The sequence below is a fragment of the Salmo trutta genome, chromosome 15 (genome assembly GCF_901001165.1).
Source record: "Salmo trutta chromosome 15, fSalTru1.1, whole genome shotgun sequence".
NCBI classification, from domain to species: Eukaryota; Metazoa; Chordata; class Actinopteri; order Salmoniformes; family Salmonidae; genus Salmo; species Salmo trutta.
Window position 1 is genome coordinate 16080930 of NC_042971.1, and position 17291 is coordinate 16098220.

Genomic DNA, 17291 nt, shown 5'->3' on the forward strand with positions numbered 1-17291 from the left:
TCCGTCCCTCCATCTCTCCCTATCCATCCCTGATGCTGTCCGTGGTCGTCCTTTAGGATTATGCGTATAACCAGGTACGTCGGAAGCTTGACTTCTTCACTGAGTGTGGCGGTGTATGTTAAAGGCCCAATGCAGATGTTTTTATAGCGATATCAAGTCATTTCTGGGTAACAATTAAGTACCTTACTGTAATAGTTTTCTATTAAAATGGGCGCGAAAGCTTTTTTTTTTAGCAAAGAACTATTTCTCAGTCAAGAATTTTGCTAGGATTGTCTGTGAGTGGGGAGGGGAAAAAACCTGCTGATTAGAAGATCCATTGTAGATTGCGTTTTCAACCAGTGACAGGAAATAACACTGACAAAATGTTTCATCGACACAGGAAAAAAAAATCTACGCAGTCTCTCATACACGCTCACATTTACATTTACATTTTAGTCATTTAGCAGACGCTGTTATCCAGAGCGACTTACAGTAGTGAATGCATACATTTCATTTCACGCATTTAATTTTAATTTAATTTTTTTTGTACTGGCCCCCCATGGGAATCGAACCCACAACCCTGGCGTTGCACACACCATGCTGGCGTTGCAAACACCATGCTCTACCAACTGAGCCACAGGGAAGACATCCGCTGCCCGTTTGACCTCTAGATACTTGAAACTTTGTGTCTAGGTGTCTTTCCTCATGCTGAACAAATTTGCCTCAAGGACCCGTAAGGTCTGCCAGGATAGATTTTAAGAGGACTTGGCTAAAGCACAAACAAACTGGACCATCAAGGCAATGATGTGTATACCAGACAAAAGCGGTGTCTTTGTGTCTACGCGTGGCCCTAATTGATGAGTATCCCTATGACGTGCTGTTGATATTGACTGTCATTGATCCAGAAATATCACCCTCCTCCAGGCTAGCCCCCTGGAGACCTGGGGTGCATTACTACCATGATGCACCATGGGATTTAATATACGGATGCTGACGAATGAACGGAAGGATGACTCCGTTGCCCCACTTTATTAGGACATCAATTGCCTGCTTGCCTTACTCAATAACAACCACACACACACACACACACACACACACACACACACACACACACACACACACACACACACACACACACACACACACACACACAATGCCTTAAAAGGACACATCACCTCACTTGGTCTTCAGAATTATGTACTAAGTGCTTTCCTAGCCAATACACTATTACGTGGATCATAACGTTTCTACGAGACATGGTCTACCCGGTAACTGACCCATGAATGTCTCAACTTGGCCTGAATAGAATGACTAGGCTACATTCATGTTGGAGCGAGATGATCACTCGTCTGCACGTCTCTGCTTTGTCTTGGCGCGTGACACCCGGCTCGTAGCAGAAGCAGGTCGCTAGGCTAGTCAACGGTCTGCGGTATTTCACTTCCTGTCAGTCTGCAAGACGTCTGCTGCAGGCTGTGCCTCTCTTCCTCTTACCCTTCCTGTCCTCTAACCTCTCCGGCACCAGCACCTCCACCAGTCACGTAGCTAGCGTTAGCATCTACGTGTGTGGAAACATTCACGGCTAATGGAACGCAGCCTAGCTTTAGCGTAGCTTCAGCGCTAGTCGCTCGTTGGTTAGTGACTAATCATCAGGTCTCGGCGGATATTGTATCTCTGTGTATTTTGGTCTCACGATCATCACAGAGTCTGAGGTGTTCAGCCATTAGAGATGAGTCAGTGCGCTGCTGGCTGGGTTGCATTACATAGAGGGCTGTCTGTCTGTACCCTGATCTCAGTGCTAATTTACACGTCAGCTCCACATCTCCGCCGGGCTCTGTAGATACTGTAGGTCATGATGACATTGGGATGTGTCTCATGGCGTCGTGCTGCAAATGGCTGCTCGCTGACTTGCTGTCACAAAGACCCCCGTGCCATCTTTTAGAGGTGAGCATGATGTTCTCTGTCTTGTCCCCCTACTCTCCGTGACCTTGTCTGGGATGTGACTTGTTGTGGCACACGTCCACTTCGCTCCATCTCGCCATCTAGCGCGATCCCGTCTCGTCCTATCAAAATGCACATTTAACCCCCGAGCGGCAGGGGTCGTAGTGTGCCCCTCTGTCAGAGCCAAACGGCCCCTGGGGTGAGGGATAGAGCAGGGATGTTGGCCAGTGGTGTGGCGGTGAGGGGGCGGTGAGAGGAGGGAGAGGGGGTTGGGAGCAGAGGAGACCTCTGGGGGTTTTCACTTCCACGCTCCCCCCTTTACTGAGGCCTGAGGCTGCTGGGTGATTTATCATGTCTTTCCCCTCTGGAACCAGCCCCCCTCCACCCAGCCACCACCCCTCAGCCTCCCAGCCCCAGCACACCAGGCAAACACACACACACACAACACCAGCCTGTGCTGATGTACCATTATACAAACACTACAAGGCTTTTAAACACGCTGTAATTAACTGCTCTGATATTCCATAATAACAGCACAGCAGCTGTAGCAACAGCACTGTAAAACACTGTTATCAGGCCAGGCACTTTGACTACCGATATATACAAGTGAAAGCCCTGGAGATAGTGTGTCATGTGAAACCAGTGAGAAGCAGCGGGAACAAGCAGACCAGGGCGAGTGGATCTGGGACCTGAGAAGATACCGCAGGTAACGATCCAGGCCAGACCTACATCTAAATGTTAACATCATTCCTTCTGTGCTGCTTGTACCGCTGCTGCCCGCCGCTGCCTCTGGAGCTAATTTTAGTGATTACATCATCGTAGCTAAGATGACAGCCTTGCTGAACCCCCCCCCAGCTCCAGGGAAAGGCTCTTATTTTCATAGTACTTGGAGTGCTATGGAGCCGGACTGTTCTGCTCAAGCCAGGCAGGCACTTTACCATGGGGCTTCGGGGATCACCAGTCCAAGACATGCACCCTCACACACAGGCAACAAATTCCCTCCAGGCCTCCTCCCCTCTCTCTCCCTTCTCTTCCCCCTCTCTCTCCTATCCTTCTCTCGTTGCTCTCTCCTCTCTCCTCTTCCCCTCTCACTGCCCCCTCACCTTCTCTTTTCTTCCCTCTCCCCCTCTCTTTTCTTCCCTCTCCTCTCTGCTCTCTTCCCTCTCCTCTCTGCTCTCTTCCCTCTCCTCTCTGCTCTCTTCCCTCTCCTCTCTGCTCTCTTCCCTCTCCTCTCTGCTCTCTTCCCTCTCCTCTCTGCTCTCTTCCCTCTCCTCTCCGCTCTCTTCCCTCTCCGCTCTCTTCCCTCTCTTCTTCCCACTTCCTTCTCCTCTTCCCTCTCTTCCTTCTCCTCCCCCCCTCTCATCTCCCCACTCTCCCTACAGGGACTGTGTGGGAAGGGAAGGCCCTGCTAAAAGGCAGGAATTCCTGTCCTGCAGGAGAGAAGTGGGCTCCGAACCGGAGACCTGTACCCAGTACAGTACACCATACCACAGCACAGCGGTCTGCTGGAGCACTCTGTGTGGGTAGTGGGGCAGGAAAGCATTGTGACGGCCAAGTACAAGATGATGGAGCCTCCATCAGCTATTCATATGGCCAAAGGGGCTTGCCTGTTTAAACCGAGGGAGTATTAGTGGTCTGGACCAATGTTCCCTCGAAGCTGCGCGTGTGTGCGTCTGCGCACCTCCGCTAGGAATGCCACGCAGAAGAAATGCCAAGCCGCGCACAGGCGCAAGACATTGAACTTGGCTGAGTTTGCCCCATTAGTTTGCACTGTATAGATCAATGTTTTCTCTGTGATCGAATCAACATTATATAAGCCCCTTTTTAATGCAACAAACCAACACAAATCTGACTTTGCCAGACGGAGACTGTGATTTTGTTATAGGCAGAGACGGTGTACAATGGAGTATAATTCTATTGGCGAGGGTAGTCCATGAGCGGTCTTTCAGTTCAGAGCCGTGCGTGTGCACGTTTGTTGATATTCTTTGCTAGTTAGCGAGTTCTTATCCCAGTTATAGATAAGTATAGGTCAGCAGTGGGGAGTTACTGCTTCCTGCAACGGGTAGGCTACATTTCAAGCTGTCTTTGAAAAGCCAGTCAGGTAAAAAGCGTATGTATTAATTAAAGGGGCAGTGTTGTATTTTGAGACAGTGTTGAATATGCAAATAAGCCAATATGCAGAGTGATAGCCTACATTGTGTAATTCTCTGTATGGTAATAATAAGAGATTTTATTTTGTAAAGTGGTTTCTTGCATCATTCAACACAATAGAATGCAATTGTATTGTTACAGACCAAGTAAATTAATTAATGTCAAGCCCTTCATAATGTCAAAACGGGCCTCCCAAGTGGCGCAGTGGTCTAAGGCACTGCAGTGCTTGAGGCATCACGCCAACCGTGACCGGGAGACCCATGGGGCGGCGCACAATTGTCCCAGTGTCGTCTGGGTTAGGGGGAGGGTTTGGCCGGCCGGGATGTCCTTGTTCCATCGCGCTCTAGCGACTCCAGTGGCGGGCCGGGCGCAGTGCACGCTGACACATTCGCCAGCTGTGCGGTGTTTTCTTCCGACACATTGGTGCGGCTGGCTTCCGGGTTAAGCAAGCAGTGTGTCAAGAAGCTTCGGAGGACGCACGGCTCTCGACCTTCGCCTCTCCCGAGTCCGTAGGGGAGTTGCAGCGATGAGACAAGACTGTAACTACCAATTGGATACCATAAAATTGGGGAGAAAAAGCATAATAATAATAATGAAGTCTCATGCAATATAGACCTGCATTGACCACCACATACCAGCTATTGTAGACTATATCATAGAAATCAAAAGCTATTTCTATGTGAAAATGTTCTGGGTTTTGCTCCATTGGTTTTGTTGGTAGGTCTACATTATGCTGAAATAACCACAATGGCCTATTGGCTACTGTCTAAAATTGTAAGGGTACAGCCTCTGTAAACGCATGCTGGAAGTTGCACCAAATTCTCACAACGTTCAAGTTTCCGCTCACAAGACCAACCATTTGCTCAGTACCCCAAATAATTTGAGGGAACGGTGGTCTGCACTCTCAAGCGTGGGATTATTTTGTATAATACGGATTCTATAAAGAGCTGTAGACCAAAGGCAATATGTTTCATTTTGCTTCTCTAAGCTCTCGAAAGGAAAAAAAAATTGCGTAACACCAATTATTAGAATAGCAACTTTCTGCGTTCACTGTTGCAGGAGGTATTTGGTAGGGGAAGATTAGTTGGGGAGAACCAATTGTATTCCAGATTTTTTTGTTGTTGTTGCATTTAATGAAATAGGCAGTGGTCCAAAATATATGCAAGTGGCAGGTGAAGAAAGAAAAAAATGTTCTCTGTGTGGAAGTTGTAGAGCTTTTCACAGAACTCAGCATTCTGCTTTGCTGGCCTTTTTTTTTTTTTTTTTTAACAGGCTGGAGGGGCTTTCGGCAGCTCACACATTCTAATTTTCCGCACACAACTGATTAGCTGTGAATGTAAGCTCGGTGCCCCACACACACACACTCTGCACTTTTGTCTGTGATAGTATACCCAACATAGCTTGATGGTCACACACACACACAGAGGCGGGTGGGGGTGTGTGTGTGTGTGTGTTATTGTTCAGTGTTCACTGAGCCTTGCTATGGCTCAGGGATATCGAGGGATCCCATCTCGCCACTGTCATTCTCCTGAGCACTGCAGGGACAATGAGTCCCATGGGAGAAATCCCAACATACACACACACAGACACACGCACACACTGATGCACACACACTCTATACATTCCAATTAGAATCACAATCTTGTTGATCAGAGCAGGGATGGCCATTGTACAGTATACAGTTGAAGTCGGAAGTTTACATACACTTAGGTTGGAGTCATTTAAACTCATTTTTCAACCACTCCACACATTTCTTGTTAACAAACTATAGTTTTGGTCGGTTAGGACATCTACTTTGTGCATGACAAGTAATTTTTCCAACAATTGGTTACAGACAGATTATTTCACTTATAACACACTATCACAATTTCAGTGGGTCATAAGTTTACATATACTAAGTTGACTCTGCCTCTAAACTGCCTGGAAAATTTCAGAAAATTATGTCATGGCTTTAGAAGCTTCTGGTAGGCTAATTGACATCATTTGAGTCAATTAGAGGTGTACCCGTGGATATATTTCAAGGACTACCTTCAAACTCAGTGCCTCTTTGCTTGCCATCATGGGATAATAAAAATAAATCAGCCAAGACCTCAGGAAGAAAAATTGTACACCTCCACAAGTCTGGTTCATCCTTGGGAGCAATTTCCAAACGCCTGAAGGTACCACGTTCATCTGTACAAACAATAGTACGCAAGTATAAACACTATGGGACCACGCAGCCGTCATACCGCTCAGGAAGGAGACGCGTTCTGTCTCCTAGAAATTAACCTACTTTGGTGTGAAAAGTGCAAATCAATCTCAGAACAACAGCAAAGGACCTTGTGAAGATGCTGGAGGAAACAGGTACAAAAGTATCTATATCCACATTAAAACGAGTCCTATATTGACATAATCTGAAAGGCCACTCAGCAAGGAAGAAGCCACTGCTCCATAACCGCCATTAAAAAGCCAGACTACGGTTTGCAACTGCACATGGGGACAAAGATTGTACTTTTTGGAGAAATGTCCTCTGGTCTGATGAATCAAAAATATAACTGTTTGGCCATAATGACCATCGTTAGGTTTGGAGGAAAAAGGGGGAGGCTTGCAAGCAAAAGAACACAATCCCAACCGTGAGGCACGGGGGTGGTAGAAACATGTTATGGGGGTGCTTTGCTGCAGGAGGGACTGGTGCACTTCACAAAATAGATGGCATCATGAGGGAGGAAAATTAAGTGGATTTATTGAAGCGACATCTCAAGACATGCGTCAGGAAGTTAATGCTTGTTCACAAATGGGTCTTCCAAATGGACAATGACCCCAAGCATACTTCCAAAGTTGTGGCAAAATGGCTTAAGGACAACAAAGTCAAGGTATTGGAGTGGCCAACACAAAGCCCTGACCTCAATCCTATAGAAAATTTGTGGGCAGAACTGCAAAAGTGTGTGCGAGCAGGAAGGCCTACAAACCTGACTCAGTTATACCAGTTCTGTCAGGAGGAATGGGCCAAAATTCACCCAACTTATTGTGGGAAGCTTGTGGAAGGCTACCCAAAACGTTTGACCCAAGTTAAACAATTTAACGGCAATGCTACCAAATACTAATTGAGTGTATGTAAACTTCTGACCCACTGGGAATATGATGAAAGAAATAGAAGCTGAAATAAATAATTCCCTCTACTATTATTCTGACATTTCACATTCTTAAAATAAAGTGGATATCCTAACTGACCTAGGATTAAGTGTCAGGAGTTGTGAAAAACTGAGTTTAAGTGTATTTGGCTAACTGCCGACTTCAACTGTATATAGCTTCCTTCCTGGTTCTCAATACATACTCTAATGGGTGTTCACAAGCAGCGCTGTTGCAGCTGGAGACCAGTTGTTTGACTGAAGTCCCCTGATGACTGGCCTGTGGAATGATGCAATCATGTCTCCTTGGTGCTGCCTGCCTGCGTTGGCAGTTTTAGCTCATGGACATGTTGGTATCGTTCATTATCTTGCTAGGCTTAGGCCTATCTGTTCACATTACTCTCTCTTACACACACACACACACACAGGATGTACATCCTGCCTGAACTCTCTCTGTTGCCTTGCCTGCCTCAGAATTCAGAGCACATTTTTCTTTTTAAGCATGAGAAAAGGCTGTGAAATGGTGTCAGTAGAGCAGTTAGTAGATGCAACTGATGACTGTGTTTGTTTGTGGGGGGGGGGGGGGGGTTGGAACGATTTGCATGAACAGGCACTCCTCAAGGTTCCTCTGTGACTGTTTTGAGAAGGAATTCAATGATTAGCAGAATGCCTCCCTTTTGGTTTTGTGTTTTGAGTCGTGGATGGTAAAACAGGGTTTGCTGAGATGTGTTTGTGCCTCCTGTAAAAAAAAGGAGGGGAGAGCCCCCACACAATTCTGAACGAGGCTGCAGCTGGCTTTCACCGTCACACACGCTCCCGCTCGCTGTCTCCCTCCGTCCCCTCCTTCGTCTACCAACCTCTAATCAGTTACATGAAAGGTCATTTTATTCACGCTGAGGGGCTGGGGTCAGGTTAGGAGTGGGTGTGGAGGGAGAGATCCCCAAGAAAAATAGCTCTTCTCTTTACGGACCGCGCTCCCAGAAAGGCTCTATGTGCTGGCCTCCTATTGGCTGCTCTCTAAAAGAATGATGTCATCCTTTAGCAGCACGCGGTAGCGCGCGGAGCGGGGATACTGGGCTTGAGTTATTCCTCTCTTCAGAACAGTGGTGCAGGGAGAGAAGACTTTCCGACACGGACACATTTACTCGACAGCAGACTGAAGTAGAGAACCTAATGATTTACAAAGTTTCACATCCACCTCCCTCAGCTTCGGCTGCATTCTGCATCTCTCCATAAGGGAGTAGTGGTTGTATAGGTTATTTTTTTTGTTACAGCGAAAGGGTTTAGTACTCTTCCTTTAAGTAGTACACATTTTCGCATATCTCGCTTCGGTACCGCAGTCTCTGGCCCGGGTATAACTCAGTGTGCTTCACAGTGCAACTGGGATAATACGCCTGCGCTCCGGCAGCACGTCACAGTGCAACTGGGATAATACGCCTGCGCTGCAAAATCAAAGCCTTCTACTCTATTTCAAATCCTATTTCACAACCAGGCACATGATTTGGAGCGTTTGTGAAAGGCAAGGCATTAGCATATTTCCCAAGCAGACGCGTGTTGTTCTGGGTTCAGATAACGTGCTGTGATTTATGCTTTTTTAAAAAAAAAAAAATTCTTTAGTTATTTCGCCATTTATTTAAAGGAGTGGAGGTGGCTGAATGCACAAGGCTTTATGTTGCTGCCTGATCAATAAAGATGCTCCCGCTCCTCTTCTTTCTAGTCTCCCTCTCTCAGTTCTCTCCCTCGCTCCGCTCCCGCTAGACAGCCAATCGGTCTAATGCAGTTTCCCCCTGGCACTTGCTCTCTCCTCCTCTTCCTCCCTCCATCTATCCCTCCTCCCATCCCTCTCCCTGCCCAGGTGATGTCATTCTTTTTCAGCCGGGCTCCCCTCCCCCCTCCCTCCCTCCCTCCCTCCGCCTATTAGCCGTTGGCTCTTTGCAGTGAACCGTCAAATCGATGGGAGGTTCTCCAGGGGGGGGGGGGGGGAGCAGTGCGCTAGCCTGGGTCTGTGCACTCTGAGCTGGGGAACGGGAGCAAGCAGTCTGGCCCCTCTGGAGACGGACGCGCGCACACACACACACACACACACACGTGCTGCCGGAGCGCTATAGACAGAGAGAGCTAGAGAGGGAGGAAGAGAGCTGCAGTGAGCCAGGCGGTGTGAGGAGGGAAATAGACACAGATGAGTGCATGCTGACTGACTGGAAGTCCTGCTAGTGGGTTCTCTCTCTCTCTGGGACTATTGACTAGTGACAGCACCGCTGGCCCAGCCCTGGAGAATTAGCTGTCTGTCAGCCATAGTTACAAACAGGTTGAAAAGATGGAAAGAAAACTACCAGGGACTTTAAATGACTTTTCCTCAACCCTTTGACTTCTATCTAAGGATCCTCCTGTCTGCAGTTTTACAGCAACGACTGAACTTGAGCAAGTTTGCAGGATCGCTGATCGTTGAGGCAGTGGCAATGCAACCTGCTATGTCTTTGGGATTTAATGCATTTAGCACTCTGGAGATGTCGAATGGATAATAGTCCAGTTTTTTAAATACATTTCTTAATTTGAATGTGGAGGGTCACTAGTGATCCTCTAAATGCCTCTCTCGCCATTGGCATTGGCTTCCCTCTTGATTGACGTGTGACAGTCACTGCCAGAACCTGAATAAACAATAGCAAACTGACAACTAACGCCTGAGGACATTTGGACAACGTTGAGGATTTGATCTCTTTCGGGGGCGATTTCCTCGCGCCCCTTCGACTCCCGTCTTATCGGCGTCTGCTTTCTTTTCCTCCTTTCCCTTTTTTTCCCCCTGTCTTTCGGTGTCGAAAGGGGAAACTTTGCCTCCCTGCTCTCGCTCTGAACATGGCTTTCCTTGTCCGTTGCTATGCCAACTGCTTGCAGCCGTGGTCCTCCAAAGTAAGCGATGTCGTAATCCCTTCTGTGGCCAGCGCACTCTGCTGGGTTAGGATGCTGTGTGTGTGTGTGTGTGTGATGCTCTGCGTTTAGGTGTGAACTGTACAGCCCTCATTCAACCGCTGCTTTTAGCGTTTATTCATACATGCTTTGCTGTAAATTCAAATGCATTATTTAGATTACGGGCGTGTATTTATTAATTGGATATTCAGATTTCACAATGCATTCTGCAAAAAAATTTACCGAGTGACAGGTTTGTGTGGTCGAGCCCATGTCCTATTTTGAATGGTATGAATGATGAAATGAGTCTTTACACTATGCATGATGAGCTTGAATTTGGAATGCACAGCATGAAAGGTAAATGCGAGGGAGTGTCTATGGCTCTGTCACTATGCTGGTTGGGCTGTTCTGGACTGGTTGATTCTCCTCTTACTTGAGTGTCTGACAACATTTTGCCCACCTGAGCTGCAGGACCGGTGGCTGTCTCTCTCTCCTGCGCTAAGGTGTCCATCCATCCAGCCTGAGGGCCAAGTAGGCCCCTAATCACAGGTTACTCAGGCGTCCTGACAGGCGACTGCCAGTAAAATCACAGTGTCGCCAAGGGACCAGACATCTTGGTGTCGAGACCTTCCAAGATGCTTGTCTTCATTATGAGAACTGTCTTAATGAGGGAGGAGTGTGAAGATGGTTGACACGTTAATGCCAATCTCTTGTCACTCCAGGTCTGCGTTCCAAGTTACTCCATTTTCCGTTCAACTCCTTTTGACCAAGTTATGGGTTCTCGACATTTTGTGTTGAATGGATTTGTGATCTACACATCAGCTTTTAGGCTCTGTTGTTCTTCAGAATTAGCGTAAGGTTGACTAAATGTTTGCATTGATTGAAATGAATAAATGCCTCTGTAGCCTAAACCACAAGCTAATGCTTAGAAATCAATGTCTGTATAATTTATGGAAAGGGTAGATCATGTTAGGCCTTTGCCCTTTAATTTCGGTCTATGCACCACAAGTTCTGAGCGCGGTGCTGTCAAAAAACATTTGACCGTAGGCGCACACCATTTGCGCTTGTGTGTGTGTGTGTGTGTGTGTGTGTGTCTTGGAGGGGGTTGGGAAAACGCAGAAGACAAATTTCCAACTCGTGTGGCCTGGTAAAGTATCTTATCCACTGCTTTTTTTGATAAAAGAACTTGGAATGGCTGCATTTTACTGCTAACTAAGACACATCTATGATAGGAGATAAGAGATCACACATCCCATCATCACGCACAAGACCTCTTCATCCACAGTGGAGTCTTGTGTGTCATCCGTATGTTTGAGATGAGATGAGAAGCAGCCTGTTTTGAAGACGTGGCTAATGAGAGTCGATGTGCCGCCCGTCGTTGATGAGACGAGCAGACCTGAGGAGAAAGGTTAATGAAGTTTCACTTTAAGCCCATCAGCTCGAGCACAAGACTAACTGAAGCTACAGTATGGACAGAAATAGCATGAAGGTCATGATCATTTGTGTTGTGCCCGAGCTAAGGAGGAATCCTCTTTTTGAGAAGCGAGTTTCTGACGCTCACTTATGGTTGGCCGTCCGGGGTATTGACTCCCATCTCCTTTGATCTACTGTTATGTGGTTGGGAAATGGTTATGTTATGCCGTTCCATTATTTTCCCCTGAACATGATGGTCACTGCCAGTATTCATCTACCGGAGTCCTCATCTGTGGCAGGGCTGGACAAACTCTTTTCACTTGTTAGGCTACTGTGTGAATGCTATTGCGAATGAATTAGCTACTTCCAAACTGGAGCATGCAAAAACGGGACTATTGGCTGCTACACAGCTCATGAGTCGGTATTCAATATTGACATAGCAGATCATGCCTTAATGAATACTCAAACACGTTGGAATAAGATTAACAAGTGAGCGACGCAATTAGAAAGTGACACTGATTCACTATGGATGGCTTCAGATGACAGAAGCCAATATCCGGCCCACTGTTTTCCCTGGCCTGAACCCCGTGAATCTCCCTGGAGCCTGTCTCCATCCCCCTGTGTCACTGTAAACTTCCTGGTCTAACTGCCTGAGGAGGCTCTAGTTTGTTTTGATGGGTTCCGAGAGAGACCAGAGTCAATGGTCTCCAATCATACAATTCAGGCCTGGGCCACAGTAATGGGGACTGCTGCTGCTGTGGGGTGCTGCTCCCTTGCGTCTTTAAGCCTCCTCCTGTTTACTATAGGCCATCCCGTCTGGACGTCCCAAAATGGCAGCCTGTCCCCTATGGGCCCCGATCGGACGTGGTGCACTGTATAGGGAATAGGGTGCCATTTGGGGGCGCAGCCTTGGCGAGGGTTATTAATGGAGCCTGGAGCGCGTTAGCTTTTAGCGTCCATCCGTTGTCCCCTGTTGACGGCTCTGCTCTGGGATCAGGACAGAGGTCAGCTGGTTGATAAGGCTTGTTGCCTTGTTCTGTTCTGCTGCGTTGAGGTGTTTACTATCTACTTGGCCGCTGAATGCCTTTCCTTCCCTCAGGGGAGAGTGTTTCCCTGCTCGAGTGCAGAGTGCTTAGTCTTGCTACCTCCGCAATCAATGGGCTTGCAGAACGTTGGATTGATGCCCCTTTGAATAGTAATGGAAGCGGAGGGGAGAAATATCTGCAGTGAAATGGATCCAGGGCAGTCAGGCAGGGAGGGTGCCCAATCGACAGGCTCTCTTGGTGGGGTAACTGTCTCTCAGCCCAACCTGGTCTCAGAGCATTTCGTATTATTCTGTACGTAAATCCGAGGTACTCCAGTTAAATCAAATTCAATTGTATTGGTCACATACACATGTTTAGCAGATGTTATTGCAGGTGTAGCGAAATGCATGTGCCTCTAGCTCCAACAGTGCAGTAATATCTAACAAGTAGTATCTATCTAACAATTTCACAACAATACACACAAATCTAAAGTAAAGGAATGGAATTAAGAATATAGAAATATTTGGACGAGCAGCATAGACTCAGATACAGTAGAATATAATAGAAAACAGTATTTACATATGAGATGAGTAATGCAAAATATGTAAACATTAAAGTGACCAATGTTCCCATATTAAAGTGGTCAGTGATTTCAGCCTCTAAGGTGCTAGTGGGGGCTATTTAACAGTCTGATGGCCTGGAGATAGAAGCTGTTTTTCGGTCTCTCTGTCCCAGCTTTGATGCACCTGCACTGACCTCGCCTTCTGGGTGATAGCGCGGTGAACAGGCAGTGGCTCGAGTGGTTGTTGTCCTTGATTATCTTTTTGGCCTTCTGTGACATCGGGTGCTACAGGTGTCCTAGTATGATAAGTTACGTTTCGTTTGGTATGTATTCATTTGTAGATGTCCATCACCCGTTTTGTATGATATGTTAAGAATTGCAATTCATATTATATGTTCCAAATTTGCAAAAATGTACAATATGTTCTGAATTTGCGGAAATGTATGATATGTTACGAATTCTTGCTAGGTGGCTAGGTGTCATGGGTTAGCTAGCAGGCTAAAGTTAGCTAGGGTTAAGTTTAGGAGTTAGGTTAAATGGTTAAGGTTAGGGTTAGCTAGAAGGGCTAAGGTTAGGAGAAGGGTTAGCTAACATGCTAAGTAGTTGGAAAGGAGCTAAAAAGTAGTAAACCGTTTCAAAGTTGCTAAAACGTTAGTTGTCCGGGTTGAGATTCGAACTTGCAACCTTTTGGGACGCCAGAAGTTCCCGTTATACGCCCACCAATCCACCCCGACCCACCATCCTACTTTCGCTTTTTTTTTTGCCTTATGTAACCATACCAAATGTAACACATACTAATTTGAGTGTTCCGGATTTACATTTACTAGGTTACGTCTAGTCTATGAGACCGGGCTCTGGCTCTCACTGGATGAGGACTTTCTCATCCGATCATATTCTATTATTATCAGGACGGATGAAGTCCGATGTGAAGCATTAGATCATATCCAAGGTATTATATAAGAGTATTCTAGGTAGGTTTAGATGAGGGGGAAAGTATTGGAAATCAAAATGTGAAAAATCTATATACATCTTTGCCGCTGTGATGTATTGGCCTTGGAAGATTGTTAAATACTTGTTTGGTACAATTAATCATTTTCGATAACATGGTTCATTGTGAAGCCGCAATGTGCAAAAGATAGGCCTAATTCACAAACACTTGATTACTGTACATTGATTGACCCTTCTACTTACTTGTGTCTAGAGGAATATGCACTGTACTTGTACTTGCTGCCGTACCCCGTTGAAAGGCACTTAGATTTTGTGTCTTGCCAATTCACCCTCTGAATGGCACGCTTACGCACTCCATGTCTCAATTGTCTCGAGGCTTAAAAAATATTATTTCACCTGTCTCCTCCCTTTCATCTACACTGATTGAAGTGGATTTAACAGGTGACATCAATAAGGGATCATAGCTTTCACCTGGATTCACCTGGTCAGTCTGTCACGGAAAGGTGTTCCTGATATTCTGTACATTTGTGTGTACATGTGTACATTTTCTCTCACAACCCAAACAGACGTACGCCTTTCCACAAAGAACTCAAAGTAAAGGGCCTTTTCAGGCTCACAACACACACAGCAGAGAGACATAGGGTGTGTCAAAAATAACACCCTATTCCCTACAGTGGACTACTTTTGTAGCCTTGCAAAGCCACCTGATCCCGCGAGCTTACAATGAATGTTGCTGATGTCTGTGGAGCAACGTTCAATGTAAGCTCGCAGGATCAGGCAGCTTTGCGAGGCTATGAAATTTGACCAAAGTGCAAAGGGAACACATCCATAGAAAGTTGTTGTTGTGAATGGTAATTTACGAGGGATGGGCCGGAGGCTTAATGCATGGTCATAATTATGGAGCAACCCTGCCTTTTTATTTCTTCAATTTCATTTCTTAACAGTCAAATTTTAAACCTAACCTTAAAACTCACCGCTAACCTTATGCCTAATTCTAATCTTAAATTAAGACCGAATAGCAAATATTTGTTTTCATGAATATTTTATGCTCATTTTAGAATCATTTTTGGGCTGTGGAACTTATTGAAAAGCCTAATGCATGGCGTATCGATCCTTATCGCCTTCCTGTCCAGATGACACCCTAGACCTCCCTGGACACAGAAAGCTGTCTACCAGCCCAGACCAGAGCTTCTCTCCGTCTGCTGTTGTCAGTAGAATATTAAGATGTTTCATGTAACAACAACAACAACAAAAACTAGCCTGAATTGTCCTTTTTTTATTATTTTGATGCATTATAATACATCGTATTATTCGAATTATGCCTCTCGTTCATCCATTCATGCAATCCACTAATTAGATGACGAGGCATTTGGCTACCTTTAAATGACAAGTTAACTTGTTTTGAACCAGGTCTCGTTCTCTTTTTATGTAAATAGTATGTTATACTATGATACTTGAAACATGGAAATGAATCTCTCGAGTCCAACAGTGACTATTAATGTAGCAGATAACGTTCGGAATGACACAAATTTCATGTGTACAGAAGATCGTATATGGGTGTTTTTGGAGCCTTTGTTGTTCCTTTGTAAGCTAAGTATCTGTGGTCCCCGTACTGCAGAACGAGCAATGAGAAACTCTTGGTGGTGGGGTAAGTTTCTCGAAACTCAAGTAAAACCACCAAAAAAGTATCTGGACACGTCTATAACGTTCCCAAAAAATATGAGATTTGGTCCCCCCCCAAAAAAAGTTGCAGAGCGTCGTAGTTGTGCTGTTGCAGAAACCGTGTGCCTATTTTGACTTTGCAAGCTACTCTCGCCTTGCATCATCTTGTGAGAACCATGCATGAACGCATCCTCCTTACCCTTACGATGCCATTACGATGCGTAAGATTTTGATAATGCACTACTCTGCAATATTGAAGCGATATATCATTTGAAAGCGTTATACTTACAGCTCTACTTTTCCGGTTTATTTTTTGTTGTACAAGTGGAAGAGATTTGGTATCATGATGAAAAACACTGTCTAGCTCTCTGGCCTGTGTAATTGCTGTCCAATAAATGCGATGATGAGCGTTGTTGAGCACTCTGATCTAGGCCTGCGTCCCAAATGGCTTCCTTTATCCTATATAGTCCACTACTTTTGACCAGACTCATATGGGCCCTGGTCAAAAGTAGTCCCCTAAATTGGGAATAGGGTGCCATTTTGGATGCGTCCCTGGCCCCCCTCTTCATTGGTATGCCCACTGTGCTGCCATTATAGGACCAAATGGCCTCAGACTACTAGTGTAGTCTCAAAGACATGCTAACTGCAGATGATCCCATTACTTAGCCATCCCCCTGACACACACACACACACACACACACACAGTGAACCCTCCACAGTCCCACAGCTCTGTCAACCATGTGCCCCCTCCCCACCAGACCCAGGAGCTGATGATATTTCAGCCAGGGTAGCTTCACCCATTCCAGCTGTTTCCATTATCTTAGTGCTATTGATTTCTTTCCGCCACTGGGTAGGCCTATACATAGCAGGCCCTTCTCTCTCTGGATCATTTTCAAGGGCGTTTATAAATACAAAAATGCGAGCGCTGTGTGCCTGTCCTTCCAGGCAGATTGAGTTTAGGCCTGTCTTTGTCCGCTTGCTCCTACAGGGGTTCACATACAGTACTAATTGACTGTGATCCTTGGGCCTGTATGAGCCTGTATACCCAACCGCCGCTTACAGCCCGGTGTCAGTTCGACCAATAACACCCAGTTAAACCCCCACAAGCATTTCGCTACACTCGCATTCACATCTGCTAACCATGTGTATGTGACAAATCAAATTTGATTTGATTTGGAAGTCAAGTAGGATTTCTTCCCTCTGAGGAAGGATGTTTGTGAAGTGTGTTTGTGTGGACTGTATCGCTATCCACACGATCCACTCTGTTAGTTAAGACTCCACACTAAGCTGTCAGACAGGACTCCCTCTGCTGCAGTGTTTTCCACCATCTGGAGGGCTGAGAGGACTGTACCAACTGTGGAGAACAGGGTCCAGCTCCAGCAACAACACGAGAACAGAAGGGTGTGGCTGGTCCCCCTTGTTTTAGTCCGGTGGTCCCTCCCTGGGCCTGTTGTTGTTATTATAGTTGTGCCTGGCAGGGGGTGGAGTAGGGTACGAGGGCAGGAAGCATCTGGGAGGAGAGGGGGTTAGGCTGGGGCTCTGGAGTGACCTCTCGCTGGGTTTGGCTGGGCGGCCGGACGGATTGGGCTGTGTTAAAATACC

The 17291-nt window shown here is 46.3% G+C and overlaps 1 protein-coding gene across 7 annotated transcripts in view; it reads left to right on the plus strand.

Annotated features, from left to right (window-relative positions):
• Nucleotides 1–17291, plus strand: part of LOC115148552 (rap guanine nucleotide exchange factor 6) — a 131708-nt gene that overhangs the window by 55018 nt on the left and 59399 nt on the right. For 6 of the 7 annotated variants that reach the window (XM_029690531.1, XM_029690533.1, XM_029690529.1 and 3 more), the window contains one exon: nt 57–74. In XM_029690531.1, coding sequence (XP_029546391.1) covers nt 57–74 — 18 coding nt within the window. Of the gene's footprint in view, nt 1–56; nt 75–9191; nt 10083–17291 lie in introns of those variants that run through there. The other variant, XM_029690535.1, reaches the window with a different exon arrangement.